We start from the raw sequence: 18,743 nt of genomic DNA, 5'->3' as shown, positions 1-18,743 counted from the left end.
TCCCGTGACCAGGAAGTGACATTAGAAGGGAGCCAAGGCTAGCGCAAGCAGCAAGTGGAAGATGCTGCTTGCGCCAGTGAACATTTAAAGAGGTATGCCGGGGGAGAGGGGCAGAGATGATAGGCACTGGTGCTCCCCGCAAAAATGGTGCCCGGGGATTTTGCCCGGGGTGGCCCCCCTCCCATTAGTACACCACTGTTACCACTACAAATTTAGCAAGTCTACATTTAGAGTGCATTGGTGTGCTGGTGCCACTGATATTCAGGAAGAGCAACATTATTTACATTTTCTTTAATAAAAATTAACCCTGAGAGTTCTTTGATACTAGAATGAATGACTGTAAATTATTGCTTTTTTATCACAAATAAAAGAGTAGATAACCAAATAAATCTGTGGCAGCCTTTAGAAACCTAGAGAAAACTGCTTTTTCTATTTGAAAATATCAGCTAAAGTGTTCTCCCCAGAAATTTTTTCCAGACGGGTGGCATGAAAAAGTAGCCGGGAGGGGCGGGACAGGGAAATTTGGTGGTGGGGAAAATTAAGGGCTCCTTTTACTAAGCTGCAATACAATTTTTAGCGCGTGCAGAATTGCCGCGCTACACGGCTAGAACTAACGCCACCTCAATGCTGGCATTAGCGTCTAGAACGTGCGGCAATTCTGCGCGAGCCAAGCGCACGGTAAATCCGCTATCACAGCTTAGTAAAAGGAGCCCTAAATGTGTACTATTTGTTTTAGTTAATTATTATTAGTTATTTTCCAATGCTCAATATGACTGCCTTTCTTAAGGTTTGACACTTGTTCCATAATATTTTTATTAAATTTAAGAAGTATCCAATTCTAGAAGTGAATAATTAGATATTTGCCCTCTTTCAAATGGTATAGAACAGCGTCTCTCAAACTTTTTTAACTCCTGTACACTAAACGGAGCAAATGTTTTTTGCGGCACACTAAATGCAGCAAATGTTTTTCATGGCTGGAACAAATTTCTGGGGAGAACACTGTTGCCGTTAGTTTTCAAGGTCCAATCACGTCAAAGAATGATGCTTATCTGGGCAGTTGTATAATAAAAAGAATGGATAAGATAACATGAGAAGTGAAATTGTCATGAATCAGAGTGATACATACCCTGTAGGTCCTAAAAGCAGGCTTGTGGATTAGATATAAACTATGAAGGCAGTGGTGTACCTAGCATATGTGACACCCGAGACCCATCATTTTTGACACCCCCTCCCCCCATCTGAATGAAAAACATGATTTTTAGTAAGAATCCACACATCACACAAGAGTGTACCTAGGAAAGACAGCATCTTACATACTGCAGTAAGCAGTACATCAATACACCCATTGTAAAATTAAACAAGCCAGATTAGTACAGATCAATCCTACATAGTCAATCCTAACTGAAAACCATGTCTTTTGAACACACAGAACACAGAAAACACCTTCGCCTAGTATGGAATATGTAATCACAAACTAACCCCTCTCCCTTTTACAAAACTGTAATGTGGTTTTTAGCCATGGTGGTAACAGCTCAGACTCTCATAGAATTCCATGGCCGGTGCTAAAAAAACGCTCTACAGTTTTGTAAATGGGGGGATAAAATAGAAAAACGTAGACAAAGGTTAAATTGAACCACCAAGAAGCTAGACTCTGCATACAATGCAACACCACAGAAACAGCATGCATCTCCCCTAAAGCAAAAAAATGAATAAATAGAATTGTTTTCTACATTGTCTTCTCTGGTTTCTGCTTTCCTCATAGTCTTGTCACTCTCTTCCTTTCATCCACTGTCTACCCTCTCTCTGCCCCTTCTATATGGCATCTTCTCTCCTCTCCCTTCACCCCTATTATTCTGGCATCCATCTTCTTCCCTTCCCTCCTCCAATGGTCTGGCATCTCTCTCTTCTTCTTCCCTTCTCTCTCCCACACCCCCATGGTCTGGCATTTCACTCTCTCTTCTCCCTACCCCCACTTCCATCAGCATCTGCCCCATTTCTTTCCCTCCAACCCAATTCCACCCAATATCTGTCTCTCTCTCTTTTCCCTGCACACCAATTCCATCAGCATCTGCCCCCTTCCTCTCCCTCCACCACCCTTCCATACCACCCTGATCTCCTTTTTCTCCCTCCACCATGCTTCTTTGCTCCTCTCTCCCTCTAAACCAGCAAGGTCTCATGATGACTGCTTCTGTTGTCTCTGCAAGATGTAAGTGACGTTGGAGGGGGTGGGCCGGAAGATGCAGGGAGTTGCGGCAAGGTTCCGCAATGACTGCAGCTGCCAGTCCACCCCTTCCAACATCACTTTCGTCTTCCGGAGGCAGAGGTGGCAAATGCCGTCATCGCGGGACCTTCCTGCACTTCAGTGCGGCTGCCAACTCTGCTTCGGAATAAGTACGGCAGCCGCACTGAGGTGCAGGTGCCATTTAGAGCAGCTTGGAAGGTTCTGGATCCAGCCGGCTGTGTACCCCCCTAAGGCTGGCACCCGAGGCGGTCTGCCATTGTATGAGGGAACAAAAAATAATAAAAGAATGGATAACTTGACCGATTTAGACATATCATACAATTATAACCCCAAAAATATGTCATAAAATGTAATTCTAAACTCAAAAGACTCCAGACGAAAAGCTATAGAAAGGAAACCAGAAAAGACCAAACCCATAGTACTAAGATTCAAATGCTAAAATCGGGCATGTCCATTATGAAGAGACGTGTGGATCTCCGCTAATTATGACGAGTGAGTCTTTAAAATATGAGACAGTTACGGATAACCAGACCTGTGGAAGGAAGTGATAAATACTGGAGCCAAAACCAGAGCACCGTGATGAAACTTGAATGGAAATATGGATACCTATTTATACTTTTGATTAAAATTGCGATGAGAACATGTCATAGAAAAGAATAAATAATGTGTAAACTAAAAACCAAGAACAATATATTGTAACACCGAACTCAGAATTAAAAAATAACATGCTAAAAGAACTTAACCCCCCCCCCTAAAATATGGCATATACATACTTGAAATGATGGCTGGTTACAAACAGTATGCCTAGACTATATAGACCTAAACAGGGCAAAAGTAAACATATGGGAAATGAACAGCTGATAATACAGAGTGTATCTTGTAAACATAAGCCAATAGTAGCTCAAAGACAAGCCGACCAGGTAGATGAAAAGTGAAACCTGGGAAAGATCTATTCTAAATTATTGTTCAAATGAGCTTCTATTAAAACCAAAGAATAAAACCACAGCACTCGGAAAAGTAAAAAAGGGAGAGTAAAATGGACTTACCAAAAAGGTCTCTGCACGGATGAGATAAACTCGTACACAGAATAAATGTGAACATGCGACAGGGGGGCTATGATATTTGATCCGTTGAAAGAGGAGCCAAAAAAGTGTTGGCAGTGGATTGAATGCACACTGATAGGCGAGGGGCATCGGGCTGTTAAAAAAGGCTGCTTTAATAAATAAATGAAAATACTGGTGAAAAACTAAATAAAAAATCAAAACCATGATAAAATGCCGAACCTGACTGCAAGTGGTATTGAAAGTAGCATAAGGCACCCTTAGTACTGTTAGTGCCAGAGCTGCTTAGAATAAAGAACCGTGCTGTACATGAGGATTAAAAAAGAAAGAATGAGGTGATAAGATGTAAAGTGCTGGCCCCTCACTGCACCACTTGATAAAACTAAGGAGTGATGTTCTAGAGCAGGGGTGCCCACACTTTTTGGGCTTGTGAGCTACTTTTAAAATGACCAACAATAAAATTTAAAAGAAACATAGAAAATGTTCCTATCCGGGTTTATTCAAAGAGGTCAAAGCAGATGACTCTATGCACTGTCACCTCATTAACAACCATACAAAAATAGACAAATATACCCCCTCCCTTTTTACTAAACCACGATAGCAGTTTTTAGCGCAGAGAGCTGCGCTGAATGCCCAGCGCTGCTCTCGACGCTCATAGGCTCCCTGCGCTAAAAACCACTATTGCGGTTTAGTAAAAGGGGACCATAGTGTAAAATATAGACAGCAGATATAAATTCAGACACATTTTGATCACTAAATTTAAAATAAAATCATTTTCATACCTTGTCTGGTGATTTCATGAGTCTCTGGTTGCACTTTCTTCTTCTGACTGTGCATCCAATCTTTCTTCTCTTCTTTCAGCCTGTATGCTTCCTCTCCTCCAGACCTCATTCCCTCCCCCAACTTTTTCTTCCTCTCTCCATGACCTTTCTTTCTTTCTCTCATCATGCCTCCTTTCTTTTTTTCTGTTTCTCTTCTTTCCTTCTGTCTCCCTGCCTGCCCTCTTTCTTTCTTTCTCCCTGCCCTCCCCCAAGCCACTGCCGCTGCCATTGGGGAACATGCCCTCAAGCCACCGCCATCGGATAACAGGCCCCAAAGCCACCGCCGCCGCCCCAAGCTCTCCCTGCTTCCCTGCTTCGGGCCGACAAGCATTCCTCTCCCCGACGTCAGAGAGGAAGTTCCGGCCCAGCCAGGCAGTGATTGGCTGGCCAGAACTTCCTCTCCAACGGCAGAATTGACGTTGGTGAGAGGAAGGCTGATCGGCCCAAGATCGCAATCAATCTATTGGGAGAAATGCTGCCTGGTCCTGCCTTCGCGGAAACAGAAAGTAAGCAGGATCCGGCAGCAAGAAGAGCAAATTGTAAGCTTCACTGACTTGTCTCCTGCCTTAGCCTGTAGCGAACGCATGCTTCGGGGCTCTAACATGTCCGTGCCGGCTTCCCTTCTCTTCCCCCCACCCCCCAGACATAACTTCCGATTTCGGAGGGAAGAGGAGGGAAGCCGGCACGCACACGTTAGATCCCCGGAGCATAAGTTCGCTTCGGGCTAAGGCGTGAAATCTCCAAGTCGTTTTTGTTTTTTTTTTTATGTTGAGCAGTGGCGGCAGCAGCAGCAGAATTTAGCCGAGCGGTCATCTAAATTAAAAGGCCCTAGGGAGAACACTGAGCTACATTAAATTTCCCTTCTGTCTCCCACACCCTAGTTCTCACTCTATCCTATCAAATATTGTAATCCTTTTCAAAGATGCTTTGTATTGTGTTTTTTTGTGTATTGTAAACCACTCAGAAAACACACTTATGATATAGTATATCAAATAAATTGAAACTTGATTTCCAGATAAGTATTTTAGGAGGAAGGAGGTTCCCACATCAAAATCAACAAATTCATATTCCAAAAAAGTAATCTTGTTTATTGAAAGCTTCTATACAGCTACCGATGACTGGTAGTAATAATTTTAAAAAAGATACTGTAGCCTTGAACCAGAGCTTAGAAATAAACTTACTTTTCAATTGTCTAAGGAATGGAGTCTTTAAAGACAAAAGCGGCTTCCATGTCATACTTTGTTATGAGGAGTCACAGTGCTATTGTTTAGGTGACAAATATTCTGTCTTTATTTGTAGAAGCTTTGGTGCTCTCATTTTAAAAGCAAATGGACATCTCAAAATGGAAAGAAAAACAAAATGTCTAAAAATGTCAAAAAGGCAGAATCGGGACATTTTTCACTGAGTTTGCCCAATAGCAAGTGATGTATTTGAGGTGTGACAAGGACAGGATGTCTTTTAGTGATAATGGAACAGGAAGAAAAGTGGTAAGAGTGGATAGTGTAGTTGGTTTTAAGAAGGATTTGGATAATTTCCTGGAGAAAGCCACGGGGGAAGCCACTGCTTGCCTTGGATTGGTAACATGGAATGTTGCTACTCCTTGGGGTTTGGCCAGGCAGAGCCGGATTAATCAATAGGCCCAGTAGGCACGTGCCTAGGGCCCAAAACTGTGAGGTTGGCCTGCTGAAGGAGGACAACTCATCATGCCATATTTTTAAACAGCAAAGGCCCCCCCCCCCCCCGCATCAACGGCCCCCCACACATCAATGGCAACGGACTCCCCCCCTGCATCAACGGCAACGGGCCTCCTCCCCCTGCATCAACGGCAATGCGGCCAGATCTCTTACAGGAAGGTCCCACAATGACCTGCGTCTGCCGGTCCATCCCTCTCTGACGTCACTTACTTGCTCTGGAAGAAGTGACGTCGGAGGGGGATGGATCGGCAGACGCAGTCATCGCGGGACCTTCCTGTAAGAGATCCGGCCGCGTTGCCGTTGATGCAGGGGGGGCCCGTTGCCATTGATGCAGGGGGGTAACCCGTTGCCGTCAGCTGTTCTAATGGATCTCAGAGGGCAGAGCCGGCAGCTGCAATGTTTGGAGGGGGAAGAGAAAGGAGCATGGAAGGGTGGTGGAGGGAGATAAAGGGGCAGATGCTGATGGAATTGGTGTGCAAGGAAAGGGAAGAGAAACATAAGGGGGAAGGATACTGGATGGAATTGGGTTGGAGGGAAAGAAAGGGGGCAGATGTTGATGGAAGTGGGGGAAAGGGAGAAGAGAGAGTGAAATGCCAGACCACAGGGGTATGGGAGAGGGAAGGGAAGGAGAGGAGAGAGATGCCAGACCATTGGAGCAGGGAAAGGATGAAGATGGATGCCACACCAATGGAGGGGGGGAGGGAGAGAGAGATGGAAGGGAGAGACAGATAATTTTTGGAAGAGGCTTAGAAAAAGAGCAAATGCCATATGGAAGAGCAGACAGGGGGGATTTGTTCAGAGATGTTTGGAGGTTGCATAGAATAAAAACTGTACACTGGCATTGGTATGGTAATCTTTGTTGTTTGTTTTGAATTTTAAAATATAAGAAATAAAGTGGAAATAAAGAAGTAAATAACAAAATGGGTAAATACATGAGGGTGAGGCAGGGGGGCGAGGCATGGTGGGGCGGGGCGGGGTGGGGTGGGGCAGGGGCCCCAGTGTACTTGTGTGCCTAGGGGCCCTTGATGAATTAATCCTGCCCTTTGGCCAGGTACTAATGACCTGGATTGGCTACCATGAGAACAGGCTACTGGGCTTGATGGAACTTTGGTCTGACCCAGTGAGGCTATTCTTATGTTATCTTATGTCCAAGGCAAACAAGGAGGCCATTTTGTATAGATCTGTTTCTATCACTTCCAATTTACAAGATAATGCTCTGACTGTCCAGATGACCACTGAAGGGATTGAGGCATGATCTCTCTCTAATCCCCCAGAGGTCACTGACCCCATCCCACCCCCCTAAGAAGTGAAAGTGACAGTGGATACTAGGCTGTCAGACAGCTGCAGGTAATATAGGCATACACAATGGAGCAGCATGCAGGTCCCCAAATTACCTAATGGTCAATGCAGTGGAATGGAAATTGTGAGTCCTCGAAAACCAACCAAATATCTACTGTACTCAACTAAAGAAGATACCTGCAGGATAGAAGGTGATTGTAGTTGTGTACAGTAGTTTTATTTTCTGTTCCTGGAGGGTTCACAATTCATCATATGAGAGTTATGGGGGGAGGTGCACCTGGGTGCTATTATTTAAAGTGCACTGCACTAAGCACTAGGCTGCCCCTCTGCTGTACAGGGACGTCTATATGGCTATTTCTCTCAAAATGATGCCAGATAGACATTTTTAGGCCTGCTTTCTTGAGAACAAAAGTTGGATATTTCACTTTTGAAAACGGCTCACAATTAACATACACAGCATCAAAGACATACATACAGTATCTACAAATATCCAAATAACAAAAGTAAATAGTAACATAATAAATGACAGCAGATAATTACCCAAGTCGTCCATCCAGTCTGCCTAACCATACATGCTCCATAAATTAATTTAGTTTAAATGGTCCTTTTTCATAGATATTTTGGGGCCAGAAACCCAGAGCCCTGCCCAGTATTGTGCTTATGTTCCATCTACTTGAGTCTCCATCAAAGCTCACTCCAGCCCATTTTAACCATCTCAGCCATTGAAACCCTCCCCAGCCTGTCCTCAACTGAATGTCCATATATGGGACACAGGCCGTGCAAGCCTGTCCAGTACTGGCCTTAGTTCCTTCAATGTATACCCATTATTTTCTGATTAGAGATCCTCTGTGTTCATCCCATGCTTGTTTGAACTCTGTCACTGTTTTCTTATCCACCACCTTCCTTGGGAGCGCATTCCATGCATCAACCACCCTTCTCCATAAAGAATTTCCTAACATTACTCTTGAATCTACCACCCCTCAACCTCAAATTATGCCCTCTGGTTTTACCATTTTCCTTTCTCCGGAATAGATTTAGTTCTATGTTAATACCTTTCAAGTATTTGAACATCTGAATCATATCTCCCCTATCCCTTCTTTCCTCTAAGGTATACATATTCAGGGATTCCAGTCTCTCCTCATATGTCTTCTGTCACAAACCTCCTACCATTTACTTCGCCTTCCTCTGGACTGCTTCAAGTCTTTTTATGTCCTTCGCCAGATACAGTCTCCAAAATTGAACACAATGCTCCAAGTGGGGCCTCACCATCTACCTGTACAGAGGCATCAACACCTTCTTTCTTCTACTGGTCACTCCTCTCACTATACAGCCTAGCATCTTTCTGGCAACAGCCACTGCCTTGTCACACTGTTTCTTTGCCTTTAGATCTTCAGACACTATCACCCCAAGGTCACTTTCCCCATCCTTGCATATCAGCCTCTCACCTCCCAGCACATATGGCTCCTTCCGATTTCTAATCCTCAAATGCATTACTCTGCACTTCTTTGCATTGAATTTTAGTTGCCAGCTATTGGACCATTCTTCTAACTTTTTCAGATCCTTTTTCATGTTTTCCACTCCTCTGGGATGTCTACTTTGTTACAAATCTTGGTATCATCCACAAAAAGGCAAACTTTTCCTTCTAACCCTTCGGCAGTGTTGCTCACAAACATATTCAAGTTTATTAGGTGTTTATATATCGCCTATAAATGTTATCTAAGCGGTTTTACAATCAGGTACTCAAGTATTGAACAGGATTGGCCCCAGCATCGATCCGAGGGACTCCACTACTCACCTTTCCCTCCTTCGAGCAAATTCCTTTAACCATCATCCTCTGGCTGTCAACCAGTTTCTAATCCAGTTCACCACTTTGGATCCTAACTTCAGCCTGTCATGTGTGTTCAAGAGCCTTCTATGAGGAACTGTGTCAAATGCTTTGCTGAAATCTAGGTAAATTATATCTAGCATATGCCCTTGATCCAATTCTCCAGTCACCCAATTAAGTAATTCAATCAGATTCATCTGGCGCAATTTACCTTTTGTAAAACCATGTTGCCTCGGATCCTGTAACCCAGGGGTGCCCAACACGTCGATCGCGATCGACCAGTAGCTCAGGAAGGCAACGTGAGTCGATCGCTAGACTCGTGTTGCCGTCCTGATCTACCGGGCCGATCAGCCTTCCTCTGTGTTCTCCCTAGGGCCTTTTAGCTGGGCGGTCCGCCCAGCTGTCATCTGCTGCCGCGGCTGCTGAACATTTGAAAAAAACCCGGATTGGAGATTTCAGCCCGTAGCGAACTTATGCTCCGGGCTCTAACGTGTGCGTGCCGGCTTCTCTTCTTTTCCCTCCGAAACCGGAAGTTATGTCCGGGGGGGGGGGAGGCCGGCACGCACATGTTGAGAGCCCTGAAGCAAGTGTTCGCTATGGGCTAAGGCGGGAGACAGGTTAGTGAAGCATTTCCTCTTCTTGCTACCGGGTCCTGCCTACTTTCTGTTTCCGCGAAGGCAGGACCCGGCAGCATTTCCCCCAATAGGTCGATTGCGATGCTGGTCGGCCGAAGTAGGGACAGCTTGGGGCGGCATCGGCTTTCGGGCCTGTTATTGGTGGCAGTTTGGGTCCTGGTCGCGATGGCAGTTTGGTCCCCGTTGGCAGTGGCAGTGGCTTGGGGGAGGGCAGGGAGAAAGAAAGAAAAAGGGCAGGCAGGGAGACAGAAGGAAAGAAGAGAAACAGAAAAAAAAAGAAAGGGAGGCAGAGAGAAAGAAAGGGAAGGGAGAGAAGAAGGAAAAGTTGGGGGAGGGAATGAGGTCTGGAGGAGAGGAAGCATACAGGCTAAAAGAAGGGAAGAAAGATTGGATGCACAGTCAGAAGAAGAAAGTGCAACCAGAGACTCATGAAATCACCAGACAAGGTAGGAAAAATTATTTTATTTTAAATTTAGTGATCAAAATGTGTCAGAATTTATATCTGCTGTCTATATTTTACACTAAGGTCCCCTTTTACTAAACCACAATAGAGGTTTTTAGCACAGGGAGCCTTTGAGCGTCGAGAGCAGCGCTGGGCATTCAGCGCAGCTCCCTGCGCTAAAACTGCTATCGTGGTTTAGTAAAAAGGGAGGGGGTATATTTGTCTATTTTTGTATGGTTGTTACTGAGGTGATAGTGCATAGAGTCATCTGCTTGACCTCTTTGAAAAACCCTGGAATAGGAATGATAATTAACATTTTCTATGTGTACAGTGTGCTTTGTGTTTTTTTAAAATTTTATTGTTGGTAGATCATTTTGACTTGGTCATTTTAGAAGTAGCTCGCAAGCCCAAAAAGTGTGGGCACCCCTGCTGTAACCCATTTGATTCTAGGAATTTCACTATCCTTTCTTTTCTTTCAGCAACACTTCCATTATTTTTCCAATAACCGAAGTGAGGCTTACCGGCCTGTAGTTTCCCGCTTCATTTCTGTGACCACTTTTGTGAATAGGGACCACATCCGCTCTTCTCCAATCCCCAGGAACCACTCCTGTTTCCAAAGATTTGTTGAACAAATCTTTAATAGGACCCGCCAGAATCTCTCTGAGCTCCCTCAAAATCCTGAGATGGATCCTGTCCAGTCCATCATTTTGTCCACCTTCAATTTTTCTTTTTTTTTAAATTATTTATTTCTATATTCAACAAAATTTACAAGAATATATCTTGCTACAATAAACACAGGGAGGCAAAAACAACACAGAAGTATTATAAACGCATACATATGGAAATAAAAAGTATTTTTTTATCCCCTTCTTAGACCTCAATTTTTGGGGGGTGGTCATTCAAGAAAATATATGAGAGAAAAATTAAAGAAGAATTTAATTAACAAATAGGCTTAATGTATCTAAGCGCCAGCTATTAAAATTTCATTATCCCTCAGTCCTTGATGATCTTCTTCACATCTAGGAATTCCTTCAGATGGTTTGGAGAAAAAAAAGTGTATTTGACTCCCAAATACTTAACCAAGCATTTGCAGGGGTATGCTAGAAGAAACGTTGCTCCCAAATTAATAGTATCTTGACGCATAGAAAGAAATTATTTCCTCCGTTCTTGCGTAGTCTTTGCGACGTCAGGATATATCCATATACCTTCAATTTTTCAAGTTGTTCATAAACACTTTCTTCCATGAACGACATGGTATCTGCTCCATTCTTGTGTGTAACTTTGTCAGAAAATCTTGGTCCTTCTCCAGGATCTTCTTCCGTGAACACAGATCAGAAGTATTTTTTTAACATGTTTGCTTTTTCCTCATCACTCTCCACATATTGGTACATATCATCTTTTAGTCTCACAATGCCATTTTTCTTCTTCTTCCTTTCACTAATATATCTGCCCCCTTTTATATATATTCCTAACCTTTTGCTCTTCCGCTTGCACTTTCGCCAGACGTATCTCTCTCTTGGCTTCTTTCAGTTTCACCCGGTAGTCCTTTCTGTACTCCTCTTCTTGGGTATTTTTATATTTCATGAACACCAGCTCTTTTGCCTTTATTTTCTCCACAACAAGTTTCCTTTTCTCTTGTTTTTATTTATTTTCCTCACATAAAGGTCAGTAGCCATTTTTATTGCTCCTTTCAGCTTAGACCATTGTTTTTCCACTTCCCTTATGTCCTCCCATCCTAACAGCTCTTTCTTCAGGTTCACTTCCATTATACTAAAGTCTGTATGTTTGAAATGTAGGACTTTGAGTTTTGTGTGGCCACCCTCCACTTTAGCTGTTATATCAAACCAAACTGTTTGATGATCACTATTTAAGATGCTCTCCCCATTTGTGAGGACCAGATCTAGTATCACTTTTTCCCTCATGGGTTCCGTCACTATTTGTCTAAGCAGAGCCTCTTGAAAGGCATCTACAATCTCCCTATTTCTTTCCGATTCCGCAGATGGAACATTGTAGTCCGCATCCGGCAGATTGAAGTCACCCAACAGCAGCACCTCCTCTTTCTTTCCAAACTTTTGGATATCCGCAATCAGATCTTTATCAATTTGCTGCAATTGAATCCGAGGTCTTTAGACTACACCCACATAAATAGAAGTTTCATCTTGTCTTTTCAAAGCGATCCATATCGCTTTTTCCTCTCCAAGGTCCCCTGCATTTCAGTCGCTAGGATATCAATCTTTACATAGAGACCTACTGGGGTAAGTCTTGCCATATCTATCAGAAAGGAAAGTTACATCATCATAACCAGGGAAAAGTACCTCTAGCAAAAAAATGCCTGTGCAAAAAGATAAGTCTTCTGTAATTTTCTAAAATGTAACAGTCTTTCAGAGAATCTAAAAAAACCAGTCAAAGCGTTCCATAAGACAGGACTAGCAATAGAGAAACAGGATTTTGTATGCACTGTATCCCTTTTGCATGTGTCAAGCAACAAATGGTACTCAGATCTCAATGCTCTGTATGGTGAGGCTCAGGCTAAGACATCCCTCTCATAGGTCATTTTCAAACAAGAAAATCAGACATTTTTCCTGTTCACAAATGGCTGTCAGATGGATGGGGGTTTTCTGGACATTATCGGCAGAACATCCCAATTCAGACTTGGCCGACCTTTCAAAAAAGTCCCTCTCTACATCCCTCATCCTACAATTCTCGCTTCCCACCTTTGCTGATAATCTGCTAGCCTTGGATTCACAGAGTTCATTTTCCCATACCACAGTATGGGAAACCTAATAGTGAGTGACCTTTGCTTGTATTTTTTTTTTTTTTAATGCTATGTGGAATACAGTGCTGCTTCCCTAAATTCTATCAAAGAATAAGATAAAAGGCAACCTTTGGCAGTCTTAATTTTGTATATGTGCATCTGATTCACAAAAAGATGATCCTGGTTTTACTTAATTTTCCAAGTATGATTATACACACAATACATTTTATATAAGCAGGCGTAATATCATTCACATCACTTACTAAAATTGTCTTCATATGTGGGAAGACTTTGAGATGAGCCATTCCTGTCCTTAACAACACACACAAAACACACAAGCAACTGACGAATGTTAAATATGTGCTTTAAAATATTATTTTCTTTAAAAAGAAAAAAAAAGGAACATGGAGAAGGATTGCCCCACATCCTCTAGTGGAATGATGCAGCTTTTGTTCCGCTTCATGCACTGAAGCATCAGAAGGAGTTTTACCATTCTCAAGTCCAGTGTAATTGGCAGAGCTACTTTTGACTTTCTGTTGCTTGATAATCATTATGTATTGTATGGCTTAAAAGCAGATGTGCTTATAAGCAGGATCGCTCAAGAACAAAAGTAAAATAACTCACAGGAGCAAAAAGCTTTTAGAAAAATGCAATTAAAATTTATATAAAATTTAATTTTATACAGATACAAATGTATCATCAGATTGTCAAATGTATTAACTCCCATTTACTTTGAATAATTTTCTGAAATCCATTTTCATGTAAACCTGCTAAAATCACCTGCATTTACATAATAGAATTATTAGTCTGACATACAACTAGATCCATTCAAAATGCTAAATAGGCTGTTATTTCCCAACTAATAATTGTATAGTGCATTTTTTTTTATCTAGTAAGTCACATATAACACATGGTGACTTGTGTTTTAAAAGTAGAAGAGGATCAGAGGAAGTAAACATCGACAAAAAGTATAATAATAGAAATATGTGATCCTGAAGGTAGTAATCCTATGTGATGACAACCCTCTAATCACAAAATTTGTCCTAAAAGGACATCAGATAGGTTGCATTGGAAGAGATAACAATGGGTGCGAGAGACGGGAAATGGCTAGTGGTATAAATTACTCCCTTAATAAAGGAAAATTCGTAAACAGAAAAGAATCACTGGCACATGAACCTAGCAAGATAATTTTACAACAGATGATTTTTACTACTGATACAAGTCGGACAGTGCTGGTTTTTCCGTCTTCGAGTATAGTTTTTTGTTCACATTCAACACTGCATACTGAACATGAACCTGTGGGTATTAATTCTGTGCTGTTTTACACCCGCTATGAAATATGTTTACAGTAACACATTTTAATTATTTAGCAAGTGCCCCAGCCTCACCCCGGGAAACGATCAGCATGAAAGAAAGGAAAGTGGACTATGAGTCAACTGGAACCAATGCCTCGTATCATGGAAATAAAGGAGAACACATGTCCAGGAAAGACACCATGACAGGTATGATTAAAAACTCCATGGGCCCTATTCAAACCAATTCTGCTAGCACTTAGTGGCTGTAGGGAGGTATTTTGTACACACTATAGACATCCAAATAAGTTCTATAGCATGGCAAATCCTTAATACAGGCCACACATGTAGGCAGAAGAGGTTTGAATATGATCCAGTTATCCAAAATTAAGATACTTTGCACTAGATACAGGGTCACTTTAATCACCTATGGGGTCCTGGACAAACTTTTGTGGATGGCAACTCCCCCTCCCCCCAATCCATTGATGTGCTCTTTCATCATTTTTCTCCATTTTTCTCTTTTCTGCTTCTATACTTGCATTTTATCCCTCATATTCTCCTCTCACCTCTCGTCCTCAGTCATCTTCTTTTAACTTCTTACCTGCTTACCAGCTTTTCATTTCCCCAATCTTCCTGCTGTCCCTGTCTCATACTCTCCTGTTCCCTTTCTTTTCCCAGCCTCCTATACTCTCTCTTTCACTTATTCACTCCCTATATCTCCAATTTCTATTCTCGGTACTCATTACCTCCCAAACCTTCATTTACTTTTCTCTAACTCTCATTCCCTCACCAGTTCCAGCACCTTCTATGTCACCCAACCGCCCCTCCCTTACCCCATCAACTAACTATTCCCCCTCGTTCATTTTCTTCCCACTTCCAATTATTTATCTCTCCTTTCACAGACCTGTCTATTTATACTATTTCTTACCACCTCTCTACCCCTTCCTCCAAAAACTCTTTCTCCGTTCTCAAACTCCCTCCTCTTTTGATTGTTACTTCGTTCTTGTTCTCTTCCATCCAGGGACTTCCTCCTAAATGCTTTCTCTCTCTCATCCCCTTTCACAACCCATGGCTCAGCTTCCCTATTACCCATCCCAAGCCCTCTCCCCATAACTCTGTGTCCTTTTTATCTTGTAGGATCACTCTCCTAATTGCTCCTTATCACCCCTGTTTGATCCCTCTACCCATCACATAGCTTCTTTCCTCCCCTTATAAAATAAATGCTTAATGAATTGTCAGCTCCTGCTGCCATGGGACCACTAAGATCTGGTCCCACATCAGCAGGAGATGGGAAAGGAGGCTGTGCAGTGGGTAGAGGGATCAGACCAGGATGATAGGGAGTTTGAGTGATGGGGAGAGAGTTCATGTCTGGGTAATAATAACTTATAATAATAATAATAACTTTATTCTTCTATACTGCCACAGTCGAAAGACTTCTAGGCAGTTCACATCGAAGAAGGCTGGACAATCAGCGAATTATAAAATGCAAGAAGTGGGCATACAGCTTATTACATAAAAGGACAGCATATTACACCAAGATTGACAGAGGGAAAATATAACTTAATAAGAGGTGAGGTTTCAGTTTAGGAGATGAATTTGTCAAATAGTGCAATTTTTATTGCTTTCCGGAATGCGCCGTAGGTCAGCCTGGTTCCATTAATGTAATTTCCCAGTCAAGACTGCTGTTTGCTTGCTTGGAACATGAAGGACCTGTCCAAAAAGGATTTGTATTTGCAGCCTGTGATCTTTGGGTATGTAAATATGTTATGTTTTCTGGTTGGTCGTGTGGGGTTGTGTAATATGAAATGTGGTAGTAGGTAAGAAGGCGCTAGTCCCCAGACCTGCTTGAAACAAATTGAATAGCATTCGTGCCTCAATTGGCAACCAGTGCAGCCTTTTGTAGTAAGGGCTAATGTGGTTGTTTTTCCTCAATCCGAAGATCAAGTGAACTGCAGTGTTTTGCACTATCTTTGCACTATGCTTAATTTTTGTACTGTTTTCTTTGGGATACCTAGATAAACGATGTTACAGTAGTCCAGAATTGATAGGATCAGAGACTGCACCAGTAATCTAAAGCAGTGGTTCCCAACCCTGTCCTGGAGGACCACCAGGCCAATCGAGTTTTCAGGATTGCCCTAATCTGCATGAAGCAGATTTGCATATCTGTAACTTCCATTATATACAAATCTCTCTCATGCATATTCATTAGTGCTAGCCTGAAAACCCGATTGGCCTGGTGGTCCTCCAGGACAGGGTTGGGAACCACTGATCTAAAGGATGTATCATCAAAGTATTTTTTAATGGTCCTTACTTTCCACAGAGTACAAAATAGGGAGAGGAATGGCTGAAATTATCCAGGGCAGCAAGACATCAGTCAGGCATCAATTTACAAAAGGCTCAGTCTGATGGCTTAAACTGCAGTGGCAAAGAGGGAGTACCGTATTTTCACGTAGATAACGCGAACCCGTGTAAAACGCGCACACGGGTATAGCACGCAAAAAACACAAATTTATGTACAGAAATTTTTATATACCGCGCACACCCGTATACCGCGCATGCTGCCCGACTCTCCTTTCGCCCGCCCCGACTCTCCTCTGGCCACCCCGACTCTCCTTTCGCCCGCCCCGACTCTCCTCTCCCCCTTGAAGTCCTGTCCCCACCCTGAAAGCCTGATGCCCCCCCCCGACGTCCGATTCACCCCCCCCCGCAGGACTGCTCGCACCCCCACCCCGAAGGACAGCTCGCACGCACCTGCACCCCCACCCCGAAGGACCGCTCGCATGCACTCCCAACCGCACCCGCACCCCCACCCTGAAGGACCGCTCGCACCCCCACAGCCTCCTGACCCCCCCATCATGTAGAAGCTCCTACCGATGTCCTGCTGCTTCCTCTTGGCCGTCCCGACTCCCCGACACAATCGGGGCAAGAGGGAGCTCAAGCCCTCTTGCCCCAGCCAACCGCGGCACCCCCGACACGATCGGGGCAAAAGGGAGCCCAAGCCTTCTTGCCCCGCCGACTCCCCAACTCCCCGACAATATCGGGCCAGGAGGGAGCCCAAGACCCCCCCCCCCCCGCTAGTTGTTCGGGCCAGGAGGGAGCCCAAACCCTCCTGGCCACGGCGACCCCCTACCCCCACCCTGCACTACATTACGGGCAGGAGGGATCCCAGGCCCTCCTGCCCTCGACACAAACCCCCCTCCCCTAAACGACCGCCCCCCCCCAAGAATATCCGACCGCCCCCCCCAGCCGACCCGCGACCCCCCCTGGCCGACCCCCACGACACCCCCACCCCCCTTCCCCGTACCTTTGTGTAGTTGGCCGGACAGACGGGAGCCAAACCCGCCTGTCCGGCAGGCAGCCAACGACGGAATGAGGCCGGATTGGCCCATCCGTCCCAAAGCTCCGTCTACTGGTGGGGCCTAAAGCTCCTGGGCCAATCAGAATAGGCCCGGGAGCCTTAGGTCCCTCCTGGGGGCGGGGCCTTGGGCACATGGTCGGGTTGGGCCCATGTGCCTCAGGCCCCGCCCCCAGGTGGGACCTAAGGCTCCCGGGCCTATTCTGATTGGCCCAGGCGCCTTAGGCCCCACCAGTAGGCGGAGCTTTGGGACTGATGGGCCAATCCGGCCTCATTCCGTCGTTGACTGCCTGCCGGACAGGCGAGTTTGACTCCCGTCTGTCCGGCCAACTACACAAAGGTACGGGGAAGGGGGGTGGGGGTGTCGTGGGGGTCGTCCAGGGGGGTCGCGGGTCGGCTGGGGGGGCGGTCGGAGGTTCTTGGGGGGGGGCGGTCGTTTAGGGGAGGGGGGTTTGCGTCGAGGGCAGGAGGGCCTGGGATCCCTCCTGCCCGTAATGTAGTGCGGGGTGGGGGTAGGGGGTCGCCGTGGCCAGGAGGGTTTGGGCTCCCTCCTGGCCCGAACAACTAGGGGGGGGTCGCCAGGGCCAGGAGGACTTGGGCTCCCTCCTGGCCCGATATTGTCGGGGAGTTGGGGAGTCGGCGGGGCAAGAGGGTTTGGACTCCCTTTTGCCACGATCGTGTCGGGGAGTCGGGAGGGCAAGAGGGCTTGAGCTCCCTCTTGCCCCGATCGTGTCGGGGGTGCCGCGGTTGGCTGGGGCAAGAGGGCTTTTGCTCTCTCTTGCCCCGATCGTGTCGGGGGTGCCGCGTTTGACTGGGGCAAGAGGGCTTGAGCTCCCTCTTGCCCCGATCGTGTCGGGTGTCGGGACCGCCAAGAGGAAGCAGCAGGACACCGGTAGGAGCTTCTACATGATGGGGGGGGGTCGGGAGGCTGTCGGGGTGCGAGCGGTCCTTCAGGGTGGGGGTGCGGGTGGGAGTGCGTGCGAGCGGTCCTTCGGGGTGGGGGTGCGGGTGCGTGCGAGCAGTCCTTCGGGGTGGGGGTGCGAGCGGTCCTGCGGGGGGGGTGAATCGGACGTCGGGGGGGGGGAACTATGTAAAAAAAATTTTATACAACGCGCTCACGCATATAACGTGCAAGGGTATGCGCGGTACGTTAAAACCACGTATAACGCGCGCGTTATATGCGAGAAAATACGGTATGCCATTTTTTAACTAAGAAATGACAGAGATGACAGGGATGGCAATTAAAAGGGAATTCTTTGAACAGCAGTGCTTGAAACATAGATTGTATGTCAGAGAATCATCCCGTAGCCACTTGAGAAAAA

The 18,743-nt window shown here is 45.1% G+C and overlaps 1 protein-coding gene across 6 annotated transcripts in view; it reads left to right on the top strand.

Annotated features, from left to right (window-relative positions):
- CTNND2 (catenin delta 2) overlaps window positions 1–18,743 on the top strand; it is a 1,866,736-nt gene that overhangs the window by 1,783,020 nt on the left and 64,973 nt on the right. For 5 of the 6 annotated variants that reach the window (XM_033929832.1, XM_033929833.1, XM_033929834.1 and 2 more), the window contains one exon: window positions 14,145–14,276. The exons of the other annotated variant lie outside the window; for it this stretch is intronic. In XM_033929832.1, the coding sequence (XP_033785723.1) occupies window positions 14,145–14,276 (132 nt within the window). The remainder of the gene's footprint in view (window positions 1–14,144; window positions 14,277–18,743) is intronic. 6 annotated transcript variants of the gene reach the window in all.

The sequence above is a fragment of the Geotrypetes seraphini genome, chromosome 2, assembly GCF_902459505.1.
Source record: "Geotrypetes seraphini chromosome 2, aGeoSer1.1, whole genome shotgun sequence".
In the NCBI taxonomy this organism is placed as follows: Eukaryota; Metazoa; Chordata; class Amphibia; order Gymnophiona; family Dermophiidae; genus Geotrypetes; species Geotrypetes seraphini.
The sequence above is the reverse complement of the archived record's forward strand: the minus strand, read 5'-3'. Positions and strand labels throughout refer to the sequence as shown.